The sequence below is a fragment of the Danio rerio genome, chromosome 5 (genome assembly GCF_049306965.1).
Source record: "Danio rerio strain Tuebingen ecotype United States chromosome 5, GRCz12tu, whole genome shotgun sequence".
Taxonomy (NCBI): Eukaryota; Metazoa; Chordata; class Actinopteri; order Cypriniformes; family Danionidae; genus Danio; species Danio rerio.
The window spans coordinates 60,924,912-60,941,051 of record NC_133180.1 but is presented as its reverse complement, the minus strand read 5'-3'; the positions used below and the strand labels follow the sequence as shown (position 1 = coordinate 60,941,051).

Genomic DNA, 16,140 nt, shown 5'->3' with positions numbered 1-16,140 from the left:
GCAGCCCTAGTATGCATTAGAAACTGAGTGTTTTGTCATGGTTATTTGCATAGAAAATATTTATTAAAAAAAGAGCATGTGTAATGTTCTCACTGCCACTGCACTCAACAAGGAAGCCCAAATGACGTAATGTAACAAGTAATGCAACATACAGTCTATCTCTTTCACCCTTAAAGAAAAACACTACTCCAGAAACATGCTGGACATGCTTGTTGCAGTTTGGCTAGTAACATAAATGTGATAACCAAAACATAAGCACATTTTCACAGAGTTTTTGTGCACCTGAAAACATCAGCATTCAACATGTGGAAAACACCACATTTTTGGAAAAAAAAATGCTCTTCTACAGCACTTTGCAGAACTTGTTTTTTAATTGTCAGAATTGTTAAGAAGATACCCTAGAGTCAAGTGTAGCTCCATCATTATTTGACAGATAGATAGATAGATAGATAGATAGATAGATAGATAGATAGATAGATAGATAGATAGATAGATAGATAGATAGATAGATAATTAAGGAAATTACACCCATATTCGTCAATCAGTAGTGGGAACACACAATAGCGACCTCAGCTGCCATCTATTTGTGATAAGCAGAGCTAAAGTTGCTGGCAATGTGTATGGGGCTTTACAGTTAGTCGCATTAATGCATGCAAATACATAGAGCAAAAATGCATAGTCATCATACTGCCCAGCCCTAATTTTGGATGATTTATAAAAATTTTTTTGATGATGATGATGATGCTAATGAATTGTGTAAACGAACATCTCTTTTTCACTCTGTCCTTGTTGCCCCCAAATCCCAAGCCCCCTTCCCTCACTATTCCCAACATCACTGTCCATGACTCTGAGCTTTGCGCTGTGGCGCAGCCTTCTGTCACTCATTACTGTTGTCTTTGATTTTTCCTCTGGTGCTGCATTTCCTTTCCCTTGTTTTATTTTCTGCTCTTAGCTTACATGCGTTCAGGCTCTTAATCTGCAACAATCTCTCATTCCTCCCTTCGCCTCGTTTGCATTTTCTGTTAGTTTTCTGTTTGATTTCTCTTGTTGTTGAGAGAATGTGATGGCACCATAGAATTCTTCTTCTTTCTTTTTTGTCCTTTTTCTTCCCCCAGATGTTCTGGTGGTGGGATAATAGTAAGAAGGCCAGTCTTGCTTTCTCTCATTCTCTCTCGGCTCATGTAGCCGTATAAGTGCCTGTTCAGTCTCAGCCCTTCCACTGTCGCCCATCTCTTCAAGGCCTATTAATTGAATGTGCGAGAACTGAATGCATGTCAGTTGCCCGTATCTCAGTCCAGTGTTGGAAGACTTAAAACATGTGTTCAGCAGTCTTTTTAAGTTACTTTCTTTTAGCTTAGAATTTCCAATTTCTTTATTGCTTTGTGGTTTACAGCAGTGTTTGTAATCTAAAGGTTTGTTTCCGTGTGTTTTGCTTTTGTCTTTTATTTTGCTTGTTGTGCTGCAGTATCCTGAGTGTGAGTGCAGATATAGACACCATTGGTGAAATTCTGCTGAAGATCATCCCGACTCTGGAGGAGGTAAGCAAATCAAATCACTTAAAGTTTCGCTTGAATCAGGTGCATGAGGTTTTATCCATACCTGCTACCTTTAAAGTCATTTATGCACAAGTCTACTGTCATTTAAGCATTACTATAAAATATAATATAAAGTAGACTTTTTTTTCCCCCCAGAAATAATGTAGTCTTTATTAGAACTTTTGTAGTTGTAGCTGTATCAAACTACTTAAAAAAAAAACTTTGTCTAAATCAAATGATCAAAATTAAATCATACATTTGTGAATGATACTTTTGTAAACGATTTCAACTTAAGGAAGGATTAAAACAAAATGGCGTTTTCAAAGGAAAAAGAAAAATTAAACAGAAAATATGAAACAAAGAAAAAGGCTATATTGCATGGTGTGATGCTCCACTAGTGATGTGCGATATTGAGAAGAAGAAAAAAAAAATAATATTTTCTGTTTTTTTGCTAATAAAGATGATTAGATGAAATTTTGCCTAATTTAGAAATGTTTCGGGTTAATTAAAACAATATATTGAAAGACTGGGTATTTGCAATTTGAAACTGAAGCAATCAAGTAAGAACAACAAAAATCACTGCTTTGTTTTAAAAAGTGAATGATGCAATACAAGCAACACACACAAAATATATGACTTTGTAATAATATCCTAATGCAAACTTCTTAAAAGGAACACACGAAAAAAATCTAAGCAAGTATTGTTCTGTAAAATATTCCATCATAAAGGATACAAAAAAACTGCAGTATTTAAGACAGATGACTTTGTTCTGTTGATAGTCATTTAAGACTGTAAATGACGAAAATAAATTTAGTTAATCTGTTCAGCAATAGCATTAGCATAGAAAATAAGCCTAGCTTGTTTTAAGCAATTAAAATGACCTAAATCTCTTAATAATGGCTCTGTACTATTATTTATAGAGCATAATGATGACAGATTTTTTTTAACAATCAAAATGCACTAAATTCTGTTTTGTTTAATTTGTATAATGGTTATGTCATTGGCTGGTGTTTTTTTTTTTTTAATTCTCAGAATTTAAATTGATTGACTTTAAAACACTACAAAATTACAATTTTCATTGAATTTTCATTTTAATGTATTTCTATCTCATATTGTCACAGCAGTTAAATCCTGCTGCAGAAAATATCTCCCAATGTTATGTAATGTTGAATAAAAGCACTACTCGTAAAATGTGTTGTATTTTTTTATAACCATACTAGTTTGTTTTTCGTTCTTTGCATCAAATTTATTTGCCTAAATCAGCTATTGTTCATTCTTAATAAGAGCTACTGTATTGAAGTCATTATGCCAAAAGCAGTATTTTTTTGTTTGAGCATCAAAAGACCAACCTTTCTTGCTATGACTAAAGTGGTCCTTTATCTTCATCTGGATAGCCTGCTATCAGAGGCTTTGTCGTTTTAGAAAGGCCCACTGTCTTGCCAGCTCGGTTAAAACTGTGAAATAGGGTTTGATAAAGGGGGAATGGCCACTGGGTGCTAGATTAACACCAATAATCATGAAGTGTCTGGAAATGTTCTCTCTCTTTATTTATTTATATTTTTAATTCTGTAATCCAATCTATATTTAATTCATGAAACATGCTTAAATTTTTCTCCCATTACAAAAATTTTAAATGAGACTATGGAGTGATCTTTAAATGTAAGATTTTTTTTATCTTTTTTGTTGAATGTCTGTTTATTTGTTTATGTATGCGCGTGCGTGCGTGTGTGTGCGCGTGCGTGTGTGTGTGCGTGCGTGCGTGTGTGTGTGCGTGTATATGCATTTAATCTCTTTGCACTTGTCCTTAAACATTCACTGTTAATTATTTGTTTCTCTAAGTATCAGCACTACAGCGGAACTGATTTTGACTGTGAGCTGCGTCTGCTGATTCATCAGAGTCTGGCTGGAGGCATTATTGGGGTCAAAGGTGCCAAAATCAAAGAACTGAGAGAGGTTTGTATTAAGCATACATGTCAAACTAATAGTTAGAAACCTATATTTAAATAAACCTCCTAATAAAATGTACATACTTAGTGAATTTTTTAAATTCATTTTTAAGAATACCCAGACTACAATCAAGCTTTTCCAGGAATGTTGCCCCCACTCTACTGACCGAGTGGTGTTAGTTGGGGGTAAACCTGAACGTGTGGTTGAGTGCATCAAGGTCATTCTGGAGCTGATTGCAGAGGTGAGAATGTGACTTTTTTTACTCTGTGTAGACCGTAACAACGCCTGCAGTATCTTTAGACTTTGTAAATAAAAATTTTCCTTTTTTTTAGGCTCCCATTAAGGGTCGAGCCCAGCCTTATGATCCAAACTTTTATGATGAGACCTATGACTATGGTGGATTCACCATGATGTATGAGGAGAGAGGACGGCGACCTATGGGTGGGTTCCCAATGAGAGGCAGAGGAGGATTTGATCGAATGCCTCCTGGTCGTGGCAGTCGGTCGGTCCCCCCTTCCAGACGTGATTATGATGATATGAGCCCACGCCGTGGACCACCTCCACCACCACCCGGGAGAGGAGGACGTGGTGGCAGTAGGGCCCGAAATTTGCCTCTGCCCCCACCACCGCCGCCTAGAGGGTAAGAGGATGTAGCTTGCTGTGTATTCCTGCAAACCTTTAGGATTCAGTTTTTGTAAAAAGGGAATACAAATAATAGATAAGATAACAATACAATTGTTGTTTTACTTCATGATGTTTGAAATTCAAGTAGGGATTTTCTTCACTGCAATGTTTTTCACTCAAAGTTTTCATTACAATTTCAATGGCAGTTTTAAATGATTTACATTAATTTTTTCGGAATGCTGAAACAAGGTAATCAGTGGCATTTTTAAAGTTTTGTGGACTGTTAGAGGTAATTAAATTTGCATTACATTAGGTATAAAGCTTGAGGAGTGTTATGTATATAATGCAAAGGTGGCAAAGTAACACCTTGGGTCTGTGTTTTTCTTTTACAATTTATATGGTTACTACATAAATTCAGATGAATGGTCATTATTCAGATTTATTTCTCTTAAGACGCGCCAGGTTTTTGTCATCTAACCACTGCTGTGTGGGACTATATAGTATATGTAGCATAATGAAATAGAAAAGGGATTGCTGATTGTGCCACTTTTTATTTACAGAGGTGATCGGTTTTCCCACCAGAGTTACCACAGCAATATGGACGACAGACCAAAGTAAGTTACCACAAAATCAACTAGATATTAAAGTTTGAGGACAAACTTTATGGTGGCTTGAAAAGCCGAATCTGAAAGTTTGAAGTGGTTGAATTAGCATGTTACTAGCATGATTCTAGCATGAATTAGCATGCTACTAGGATAATTCTAGCATGAATTAGCATGTTAGTAGCATGATTCTTACATGAATTAGCATGTTGTTAGCATGATTCTAGCATGAATTAGCATGTTACTAGAATGATTCTAGCATGAATTAGCATGTTGTTGGCATAAATCTAGCATAAATTAGCATGTTACTAGCATGATTCTAGCATGAATTAGCATGTTGTTAGCATGATTCTAGCATGAATTAGCATTTTACTAGGCGGTTGCTAGGGTGTTTTAAGTGGTTGCTAGGTGGTTGCTAAGGTGGTGCAAGGCAGTTGCTAAGGTGGTCTGACTAGTTGCTAGGTGGTTGCTAGGGTGTTGCTAGACGGTTGCTAGGGTGTTTTGAGTGGTTGCTAGGTGGTTGCTAAGGTGGTGCTAGGCAGTTGCTAAGGTGTTCTGACTAGTTGCTAAGTGGTTACTAAGGTGTTGCTAGGTGGTTGCTAAGGTGTCCTAAGTGGTTGCTAGGTGGTTGCTAGGGTATTCTGAGTGGTTGCTAAGGCGTTGCTAGGTGGTTGCTAGGGTGTCCTGAGTGGTTGCTAGGTGGTTGCTAAGGTGTTGCTAGGTGGTTGCTAGGGTGTCCTGAGTGGTTGCTAGGTGGTTGCTAAGGTGTTGCTAGGCGGTTGCTAGGGTGTTCTGAGTGGTTGCTAGGTGGTTGCTAAGGTGTTGCTAGGTGGTTGCTAAGGTGTCCTGAGTGGTTGCTAGGTGGTTGCTAAGGTGTTGCTAGGTGGTTGCTAAGGTGTTGCTAGGCGGTTGCTAGGGTGTCCTAAGTGGTTGCTAAGGTGTTGCTAGGCGGTTGCTAGGGTGTCCTAAGTGGTTGCTAGGTAGTTGCTAAGGTGTTGCTAGGCGGTTGCTAGGGTGTTCTGAGTGGTTGCTAGGTGGTTGCTAAGGTGTTGCTAGGTGGTTGCTAAGGTGTCCTAAGTGGTTGCTAGATGGTTGCTAGGGTGTTCTGAGTGGTTACTAAGGCGTTGCTAGGTGGTTGCTAGGGTGTCTTGAGTGGTTGCTAGGTGGTTGCTAAGGTGTTGCTAGGTGGTTGCTAGGGTGTCCTGAGTGGTTGCTAGGTGGTTGCTAAGGCGTTGCTAGGCAGTTGCTAGGGTGTTCTGAGTGGTTGCTAGGTGGTTGCTAAGGTGTTGCTAGGCGGTTGCTAAGGTGTCCCAAGTGGTTGCTAGGTGGTTGCTAAGGTGTTGCTAGGTGGTTGCTAAGGTATTCTGAGTGGTTGCTAAGGCGTTGCTAGGCGGTTGCTAGGGTGTCCTGAGTGGTCGCTAGGCCCTTACTAAGGCATTACTAGGCCGTTGCTAGGTGGTTGCTAGGTGGTTGCTAGGGTAATTTGGGTGGTTGCTAGGCAGTTGCTAGGGTACCCTGGTTGGTTACTAGGCAAGCCTCACATACATGATTGATAAAACATTTATACTTAGTAAGCATTTCTAGCAAGTTACAGTACTGGGCTAGTCAATATTAGCATGTAGCTAGTCACTGCTAGCATGTGTAGCATATAGGAAGTTCCGTTTGCTAGCATGAGTCAAACGAGCCAATCTCCAAGTCTCTACGATGTTCTGATGCTGAGATATAGCTGTTGATGAATGGTTGCTAGGGTACTCTGTTTTGTTGCTATGGGCGAGGTTACAGAGTGAACTTGAATGTGGTTGGTTGTCTTAGTCGAATGAACCAACCCCCATGTCTCTATGACACTGCTATGCAAAGATATGCATCTTGGCCTATTTTAGTGGAAGTCTATGGAATCAATTTGGGGGCGTGGCTTGTGAGCTTCATTATCATATTGAGATGCTCATTGGTTGTCTGAGTCAGATGAGCCATCCCCCAAGTCAATAGGACACTGCTATGCAAAGATATGCATGTAGGCCAGTTATTAACATGAGTCTAGTTTGAATTAGCATGTTACTAGCATGATTCTAGTACAAATTAGCATGTCATTAGCATGTTTCCAGTATGAGTTAGCATGTCATTAGCATGATTAGCATATGAGTAGCATGTTGCTAGCATGATTGGCATGTCATTAGCATGTTAGAATTATAAGCATTTGATAGCACAGCTAATTACATTCTATAGGACAGTTGCTAGGGTGCAGTATGTGGTAGTTAGGGGTGTGGCTAGAAAGTTAAAAGGCCATCAGTGATTGGCTGCTGGCTAGACTGAGTTAAATGAGCTCAGCCATTAGTCTCTATGACAGTCTGATGCAGAGTTATGAGCTCACAAAGTTTGATCCCATGTTAAGTCAATGAGAGTCTTTTGTAATGGAAGTCTACGGGACAGTTGCTAGGGTGCAGTATGTGGTAGTTAGGGGTGTGGCTAGAAAGTTAAAAGCTCATCAGTTATTGGCAGTTTGGTAGACTAAGTTAAATGAGCTCAGCCATTAGTCTGTATGACAGTCTGATGCAGAGTTATGAGCTCACAAAGTTTGATCCCATGTTAAGTCAATGAGAGTCTTTTGAATGGAAGTCTACGTGACAGTTGCTAGGGTGCCATAAGTGGTTGCTAGGGAGTGGCTAGTAAGTCTAAAGGTCATCAGTGATTGGCTGCTGACTAGACTGAGTTGAATGGGGCCTGACTCTAGTCTGTAGGACAGTCTGATGCAGAGTTATGAGCTCACAAAGGTTGACTCAATGTTAAGTCAATGGCAGTCTTTTACAATGGAAGTCTATGGGACAGTTGCTAGGGTGCCAAAAGTGGTTGCTAGGGAGTGGCTAGTAAGTTTAAAGGTAATCAGTTATTGCCTGCTGGCTAGACTGAGTTAAATGAGCCCAGTTAGAAGTCTGTAGGACAGTCTGATGCAGAGTTATGAGGTCACAAAGTTTGACCCAATGTTAAGTCAATGGGAATTTTGGGAATTTTCCGGGTCGTTTTTCGGAAAACCGAAAGTCGGATCAGTCGGAAAAGATATAGCAACCCGAGTCAGACCAGTTTGAAGGTTTGACGAAAGTTTGAGGTATGAAGCTTGAAAGGGTTAGGAGGAGATAGACTTTAAAATTAGTCTCAGAAGAAAGAAGAAGAAGCAGAATAATAACTAGACAGTAAAGTTCGTCGAGACAAACTTTGAGGCTGGCTTGACAAAGCCTGTTGGTAATAGTTTATTTAGTTTAAAAACAGTTTGAAAAAGTATAAGTAGCATGTTATTAGCATGATTCTAGCATGAATTAGCATGATTCTAGCATGGATTAGCATGTTATTAGCATGAGTGTAGTACAAATTAGCATGTTATTAGCATGATTCTAGTATGAATTAGCATGTTATTAGCATGATTCTAGCATGAATAAGCATGTTACTAGCATGATTCTAGAATAAATTAGCATGTCACTAGCATGATTCTAGTATGAATAAGCATGCTACTAGCATGATTCTAGCATGAATTAGCATGTTACTAGTATGATTATAGCATGAATTAGCATGTTACTGGCATGATTCTAGCATGCATTAGCATGTTACTAGCATGATTCTAGTATGAATTAGCCCGTTACTAGCATGATTCTAGTATGAATTAGCATGATTCTAGCGTGAATTAGCATGTTATTAGCATTATTGTAGTATGAATTAGCATGTTACTAGCATGATTCTAGCATAAATTAGCATGCTATTAGCATGATTATAGTATGAATTAGCATGTTACTAGCATGATTCTAGCATGCATTAGCATGTTACTAGCATGATTCTAGTATGAATTAGCATGTTACTAGCATGATTCTAGTATAAATTAGCATGTTACTATAATGATTCTAGCATGAATTAGCACGTTACTAGCATGATTCTAGCATGAATTAGCATGTTACTAGCATGATTCTAGCATGAATTAGCATGTTATTAGCAAGATTCTATTATAAATTAGCATGTTATGAGCATGATTGTAGTATGAATTAGCATGTTACTAGCATGATTCTAGTATGAATTAGCATGTCACATAGCATGCTTAGGTGGTTGCTAGGGTATTCTGAGTGGTTGCTAAGTCGTTGCTAGGCAATTGCTAGGGTGTCCTGAGTGGTTGCTAGGTGGTTGCTAAGGTGTTGCTAGGCGGTTGCTAGGGTGTTCTGAGTGGTTGCTAGGTGGTTGCTAAGGTGTTGCTAGGTGGTTGCTAAGGTGTCCTAAGTGGTTGCTAGGTAGTTGCTAGGGTATTCTGAGTGGTTGCTAAGGCGTTGCTAGGCGGTTGCTAGGGTGTCCTAAGTGGTTGCTAGGTGGTTGCTAAGGCATCGCTAGGTGGTTGCTAGGGTGTCCTGAGTGGTTGCTAGGTGGTTGCTAAGGCGTTGCTAGGCAGTTGCTAGGGTGTTCTGAGCGGTTGCTAGGGGGTTGCTAAGGTGTTGCTAGGCGGTTGCTAAGGTGTCCCAAGTGGTTGCTAGGTGGTTGCTAGGGTATTCTAATTGGTTGCTAAGGCGTTGCTAGGCGGTTGCTAGGGTGTCCTAAGTGGTCGCTAGGCCCTTACTAAGGCATTACTAGGCCGTTGCTAGGCGGTTGCTAGGCAGTTGCTAGTGTAATTTGGGTGGTTGCTAGGCAGTTGCTAGGGTACCCTGGGTGGTTACTAGGCAAGCCTCACATACATGCTTGATAAAACATTTATACTAAGTAAGCATGTCTAGCAAGTTACAGTACTTGGCTAGTCAATATTAGCATGTAGCTAATCACTGCTAGCATGTGTAGCATATAGGAAGTTCCGTTTGCTAGCATGAGTCAAACGAGCCAATCTCCAAGTCTCTATGATGTTCGGATGCTGAGATATAGCTGTTGATGAATGGTTGCTAGGGTACTTTGTTTTGTTGCAATGGGCGAGGTTACAGAGTGCACTTGAATGTGGTTGGCTGTCTAAGTCAAATGAACCAACCCCCATGTCTCTATGACACTGCTATGCAAAGATATGCATCTTGGCCTATTTTAATGGAAGTCTATGGAATCAATTTGGGGGCGTGGCTTGTGAGCTTCATTATCATATTGAGATGCTCATTGGTTGTCTGAGTCAGATGAGCCATCCCCCAAGTCAATAGGACAATGCTAAGCAAAGATATGCATGTAGGCCAGTTATTAACATCAGTCTAGTATGAATTAGCATGTTACTAGCATTATTCTAGTACAAATTAGCATGTCATTAGCATGTTTCCAGTATGAGTTAGCATGTCATTAGCATGATTAGCATATGAGTAGCATGTTGCTAGCATGATTGGCATGTCATTAGCATGTTAGAATTATAAGCATTTAATAGCACAGCTAATTACTGCCTGTAGAACAGTTGCTAGGGTGCAGTATGTGGTAGTTAGGGGTGTGGCTAGAAAGTTAAAAGGCCATCAGTGATTGGCTGCTGGCTAGACTGAGTTAAATGAGCTCAGCCATTAGTCTCTATGACAGTCTGATGCAGAGTTATGAGCTCACAAAGTTTGATCCCATGTAAAGTCAATGAGAGTCTTTTGTAATGGAAGTCTACGGGACAGTTGCTAGGGTGCAGTATGTGGTAGTTAGGGGTGTGGCTACAAAGTTAAAAGCTCATCAGTTATTGGCAGATTGGTAGTCGGAGTTAAATGAGCTCAGCCATTAGTCTGTAGGACAGTCTGTTTCAGAGTTATGAGCACACAAAGTTTGATCCCATGTAAAGTCAATGAGAGTCTTTGTAATGGAAGTCTATGGGACAGTTGCTAGGGTGCAGTATGTGGTAGTTAGGGGAGTGGCTAGAAAGTTAAAAGCTCATCAGTTATTGGCAGTTTGGTATTCGGAGTTAATTGAGCTCAGCCATTATTCTGTAGGACAGTCTGATTCAGAGTTATGAGCTCACAAAGTTTGATCCCATGTTAAGTCAATGAGAGTCTATTGAATGGAAGTCTATGGGACAGTTACTAGGGTCCAAAAGTGGTTGCTAGGGCGTGGCTAGAAAGTTTAAAGGTGATCAGTCATTGGCAGTTTGATAGTCTGAGTTAAATGAGCCCAGTTAGAAGTCTGTGCAACAGTCTGACGCAGAGTTATGAGGTCACAAAGTTTGATCCAATGTTAAGTCTATGGGATTTTTCCGACAGTCCCGGGACATTTTTCGGAAAACCGAAAGTCGGATCAGTTGGAAAAGATATAGCATAAAGAGTCAGACCAGTTTGGAGGTCTGGTGTGAGTTTGGTGGTAATAGTTTGAAAGTTCAAGGAGCAGATAGATTTTGAATTTTAGTCTCAGAAGAAGAATAATAAATAAAAATAATAACTAGACAGTAAAGTTCGTCGAGACAAACTTTGAGGCTGGCTTGACAAAGCCTGTTGGTAATAGTTTATTTAGTTTAAAAACAGTTTGAAAAAGTATAAGTAGCATGTTATTAGCATGATTCTAGCATGAATTAGCATGATTCTAGCATGGATTAGCATGTTATTAGCATGAGTGTAGTACAAATTAGCATGTTATTAGCATGATTCTAGAATGAATTAGCATGTTATTAGCATGATTCTAGCATGATTAAGCATGTTACTAGCATGATTCTAGAATAAATTAGCATGTCACTAGCATGATTCTAATATGAATTAGCATGCTACTAGCATGATTTTAGCATGAATTAGCATGTTACTAGTATGATTCTAGCATGAATTAGCATGTTATTGGCATGATTCTAGCATGCATTAGCATGTTACTAGCTTGATTCTAGTATGAATTAGCCTGTTACTAGCATGATTCTGGTATGAATTAGCATGATTCTAGCGTGAATTAGCATGTTATTAGCATGATTCTGGCATGAATTAGTGTGTTATTAGCATGATTATAGTATGAATTAACATGTTACTAGCATGATTCTAGCGTGAATTAGCATGTTATTAGCATGATTCTAGCATGCATTAGCATGTTACTAGCATGATTGTAGTATGAATTAGCATGTTACTAGCATGATTCTAGTATAAATTAGCATATTACTATCATGATTCTAGCATGAATTAGCATGTTACTAGCATGATTCTAGCATGAATTAGCATGTTACTAGCATGATTCTAGCATGAAGTGTGTTATTAGCATGATTATAGTATGAATTAGCATGTTACTAGCATGAATCTAGCATGAATTAGCATGTTACTAGCATGATTCTAGCATGAATTAGCATGTTACTAGCATGATTCTAGTATGAATTAGCATGTCACATAGCATGCTTAGGTGGTTGCTAGGGTATTCTGAGTGGTTACTAAGTCGTTGCTAGGCAGTTGCTAGGGTGTTCTGAGTGGTTGCTAGGTGGTTGCTAAGGTGTTGCTAGGCGGTTGCTAGGGTGTTCTGAGTGGTTGCTAAGGTGTTGCTAGGTGGTTGCTAAGGTGTCCTAAGTGGTTGCTAGGTAGTTGCTAGGGTATTCTGAGAGGTTGCTAAGGTGTTGCTAGGTGGTTGCTAAGGTGTCCTAAGTGGTTGCTAGGTAGTTGCTAGGGTATTCTGAGAGGTTGCTAAGGTGTTGCTAGGGGGTTGCTAGGGTGTCCTGAGTGGTTGCTAGGTGGTTGCTAAGGTGTTGCTAGGCAGTTGCTAGGGTGTTCTGAGTGGTTGCTAGGTGGTTGCTAAGGTGTTGCTAGGCGGTTGCTAAGGTGTCCCAAGTGGTTGCTAGGTGGTTGCTAAGGTGTTGCTAGGTGGTTGCTAGGGTATTCTAATTGGTTGCTAAGGCGTTGCTAGGCGGTTGCTAGGGTGTCCTGAGTGGTCGCTAGGCCCTTACTAAGGCATTACTAGGCCGTTGCTAGGCGGTTGCTAGGGTAATTTGGGTGGTTGCTTGGCAGTTGCTAGGGTACCCTGAGTGGTTACTAGGCAAGCCTCACATACATGCTTGATAAAACATTTAAACTAAGTAAGCATGTCTAGCAAGTTACAGTACTTGGCTAGTTAATATTAGCATGTAGCTAGTCACTGCTAGCATGTGTAGCATATAGGAAGTTCCGTTTGCTAGCATGAGTCAAACGAGCCAATCTCCAAGTCTCTACGATGTTCGGATGCTGAGATATAGCTGTTGATGAATGGTTGCTAGGGTACTTTGTTTTGTTGCTATGGGCGAGGTTACAGAGTGAACTTGAATGTGGTTGGTTGTCTTAGTCAAATGAACCAACCCCCATGTCTCTAAGACACTGCTATGCAAAGATATGCATCTTGGCCTATTTTAATGGAAGTCTATGGAATCAATTTGGGGGCGTGGCTTGTGAGCTTCATTATCATATTGTGATGCTCATTGGTTGTCTGAGTCAGATGAGCCATCCCTCATGTCAATAGGACAATGCTAAGCAAAGATATGCATGTAGGCCAGTTATTAACATCAGTCTAGTATGAATTAGCATGTTACTAGCATGATTCTAGTACAAATTAGCATGTCATTAGCATATTTCCAGTATGAGTTAGCATGTCATTAGCATGATTAGCATATGAGTAGCATGTTGCTAGCATGATTGGCATGTCATTAGCATGTTAGAATTATAAGCATTTTAAAGCACAGCTAATTACAGTCTATAGGACAGTTGCTAGGGTGCAGTATGTGGTAGTTAGGGGTGTGGCTAGAAAGTTAAAAGGCCATCAGTGATTGGCTGCTGGCTAGACTGAGTTAAATGAGCTCAGCCATTAGTCTCTATGACAGTCTGATGCAGAGTTATGAGCTCACAAAGTTTGATCCCATGTAAAGTCAATGAGAGTCTATTGTAACGGACGTCTACGGGACAGTTGCTAGGGTGCAGTATGTGGTAGTTAGGGGTGTGGCTAGAAAGTTAAAAGCTCATCAGTTATTGGCAGATTGGTAGTCGGAGTTAAATGAGCTCAGCCATTAGTCAGTAGGACAGTCTGATTTAGAGTTATGATTTCACAAAGTTTGATCCCATGTTAAGTCAATGAGAGTCTTTGTAATGAAAGTCTATGGGACAGTTGCTAGGGTGCAGTATGTGGTAGTTAGGGGTGTGGCTAGAAAGTTAAAAGCTCATCAGTTATTGGCAGTTTTGTATTCGGAGTTAAATGAGCTCAGCCATTAGTCTGTAGGACAGTCTGATTCAGAGTTATGAGCTCACAAAGTTTGATCCCATGTTAAGTCAATGAGAGTCTTTTGAATGGAAGTCTATGGGACAGTTACTAGGGTCCAAAAGTGGTTGCTAGGGCGTGGCTAGAAAGTTTAAAGGTGATCAGTCATTGGCAGTTTGATAGTCTGAGTTAAATGAGCCCAGTTAGAAGTCTGTGCAACAGTTTGACGCAGAGTTATGAGGTCACAAAGTTTGATCCAATGTTAAGTCTATGGGATTTTTCCGACAGTCCTGGGACGTTTTTCGGAAAACCGAAAGTCGGATCAGTCGGAAAAGATATAGCATAAAGAGTCAGACCAGTTTGGAGGTCTGGTGTGAGTTTGGTGGTAATAGTTTGAAAGTTCAAGGAGCAGATAGATTTTGAATTTTAGTCTCAGAAGAAGAATAATAAATAAAAATAATAATAATAAGTTTAAATAGCATAACAGTAGGTTGGCTTTGACAAGCCAGCCTAATAATAAGTTTAAATAGCATAACAGTAGGTTGGCTTTGACAAGCCAGCCTAATAAGTTTAAGTGAGATAACAGTATGTTGGCTTTTCAAGCCACCATAATTATTTAACTTCCCTAAGATCTGTTCACACAAAAAGCAAAAGGGAACTGAGCAAAGTTAATGTGTGGTTAATTCAAATTGCTATGGCATGTGTATTGTCATAGCTTTAAGTATAATGTGTCAAATGTTGGGCTTTTATTTTTTGATGATTTATTATTTTTTTATATACCACACTGAACTAAACTTAACTTCAACTCCAACTCAGAAAACTAGACTAGTTTCAGTTTACTATAATCTTCTATGTTAGGATGTTTTGACACAATCTACATTGTAAAAGAACTATAGAAATAAAGATGAATTAAAAATTTAATTGAATATTTTGAGAGAGAGCATTTAAAAGCATGCCCCATATAAGCATGTAAAATTAAGCCTTACTCTTGTATTTTTGTTTTCCTCCTGTAAACAGTGACCGAAGGGGGCGGCCTGGAGATCGCTATGAAAGCATGGTGAGCGTAAACTAACATCTGCATAGGAATTTGTATTTTGCAGCATATATTGAGATGCATCACTTGACTTGATGTAAAGAGATTTTTTTTTTTTCCTTTCATTAATTGGCTCTTTCTGAAAAACGTGGAATGGCTTGTTCTGTTTCTGAAGTGACAGTGTAATAGATGCATATGTGGAGCTCTTATGCCTAGTGCACTGGTTTGGCCTGCTGTTGCTTGGCAACAGATTTTTGAATCACTTGTTGCCTTGGTTACCAATGAGTAGTTAAATACGTAGGTGAAAGCCATCACACTCACCAATGATCTTTGGGATATGCTGCTCTCACCGAGTTGAGCTTTCTGGAGGACAAGCCATGTTGGTGGCCATATTGAAAGTCGGCATATGCCAAATACATTTCTTTACAAAATATCATATTTGTTTAAACTTTAAAATCTGAACGCTTTGTAAATCACTAATATTATGTAAAAAGCATAAGATCATGTTTTTTCCTAAAATTAAAAGGAAATATTTTTAGGATATAAAAAAAATTCTGCAAACTATTATTATTATTTTCTTACTGATAATCTCACCATTCAAAAAATCATTTAGGATCATTTGTCTAAAAGCCCCTTGAACCAATGATTTGATTTGACAGTGGTTAAGGTGTGTAGTGCAACGGTGACCTAAAACTTATTTAGCTGCAGTAAAGTCACTCCATTTTATGACCTCAAGTAGCTTTTCTTTTCTTTTCTTTTTTTTTTAACAGTACATTGGGTAAAGGTCACCCTGATCAGGTTTGCGTACCCTTGGTAGGCGTAGTATACATCAGAAAGTTGAGATGGATAATGATCTCGCTCAAAGAAGAATGCAGTACAGGCCATTCACATATTGCATCTTTTGCACACTCAAGTTTATTAATTCAAGAGGAAGTGGTGTTCTTATGCTTATGTTTAGATGTTACGTGAACGGCCCCTTTAGCAACAGTGGAGAACACCACAGATCTTGGCATATTAGTTGTTTGCCACAAGAAGCGGCAAGATTCATTTGTGCATATTTTATTGCTATGCGCTATCATTGTATTAATGTTTAAGCTATTTATTTAAACTCTTCTGTGTTGTTCCCCTGGGTTTTTGCATAACCGCAATAGCATTCATCAGCGAGTCTAGATCCACCCTTTTGGTATCCTACTATTGTGTTATGGCTCGTTTCCACTGACTGGTACAGTAAGGTTCGGATTGATACCGGTCACCTTTATCAGGCTTGCGTTTCCACTACTATAGGTACTTTTGGTGGGCGTGGTGTACGACAAAGTTTAAGTCGACGTCA

The 16,140-nt window shown here is 39.3% G+C and overlaps 2 protein-coding genes across 5 annotated transcripts in view; one reads left to right on the top strand and one right to left on the bottom strand.

Annotated features, from left to right (window-relative positions):
• The window catches only part of LOC141385623 (uncharacterized), a 355,697-nt gene that overhangs the window by 235,965 nt on the left and 103,592 nt on the right, over positions 1–16,140 (bottom strand). The window lies entirely within an intron of this gene.
• Positions 1–16,140, top strand: part of hnrpkl (heterogeneous nuclear ribonucleoprotein K, like) — a 37,130-nt gene that overhangs the window by 13,535 nt on the left and 7,455 nt on the right. For 2 of the 4 annotated variants that reach the window (XM_073950096.1, XM_073950095.1), the window contains exons 6-12: positions 1,116–1,145; positions 1,466–1,538; positions 3,375–3,488; positions 3,595–3,723; positions 3,815–4,122; positions 4,667–4,720; positions 14,795–14,834. In XM_073950096.1, the coding sequence (XP_073806197.1) occupies positions 1,116–1,145; positions 1,466–1,538; positions 3,375–3,488; positions 3,595–3,723; positions 3,815–4,122; positions 4,667–4,720; positions 14,795–14,834 (748 nt within the window). 4 annotated transcript variants of the gene reach the window in all.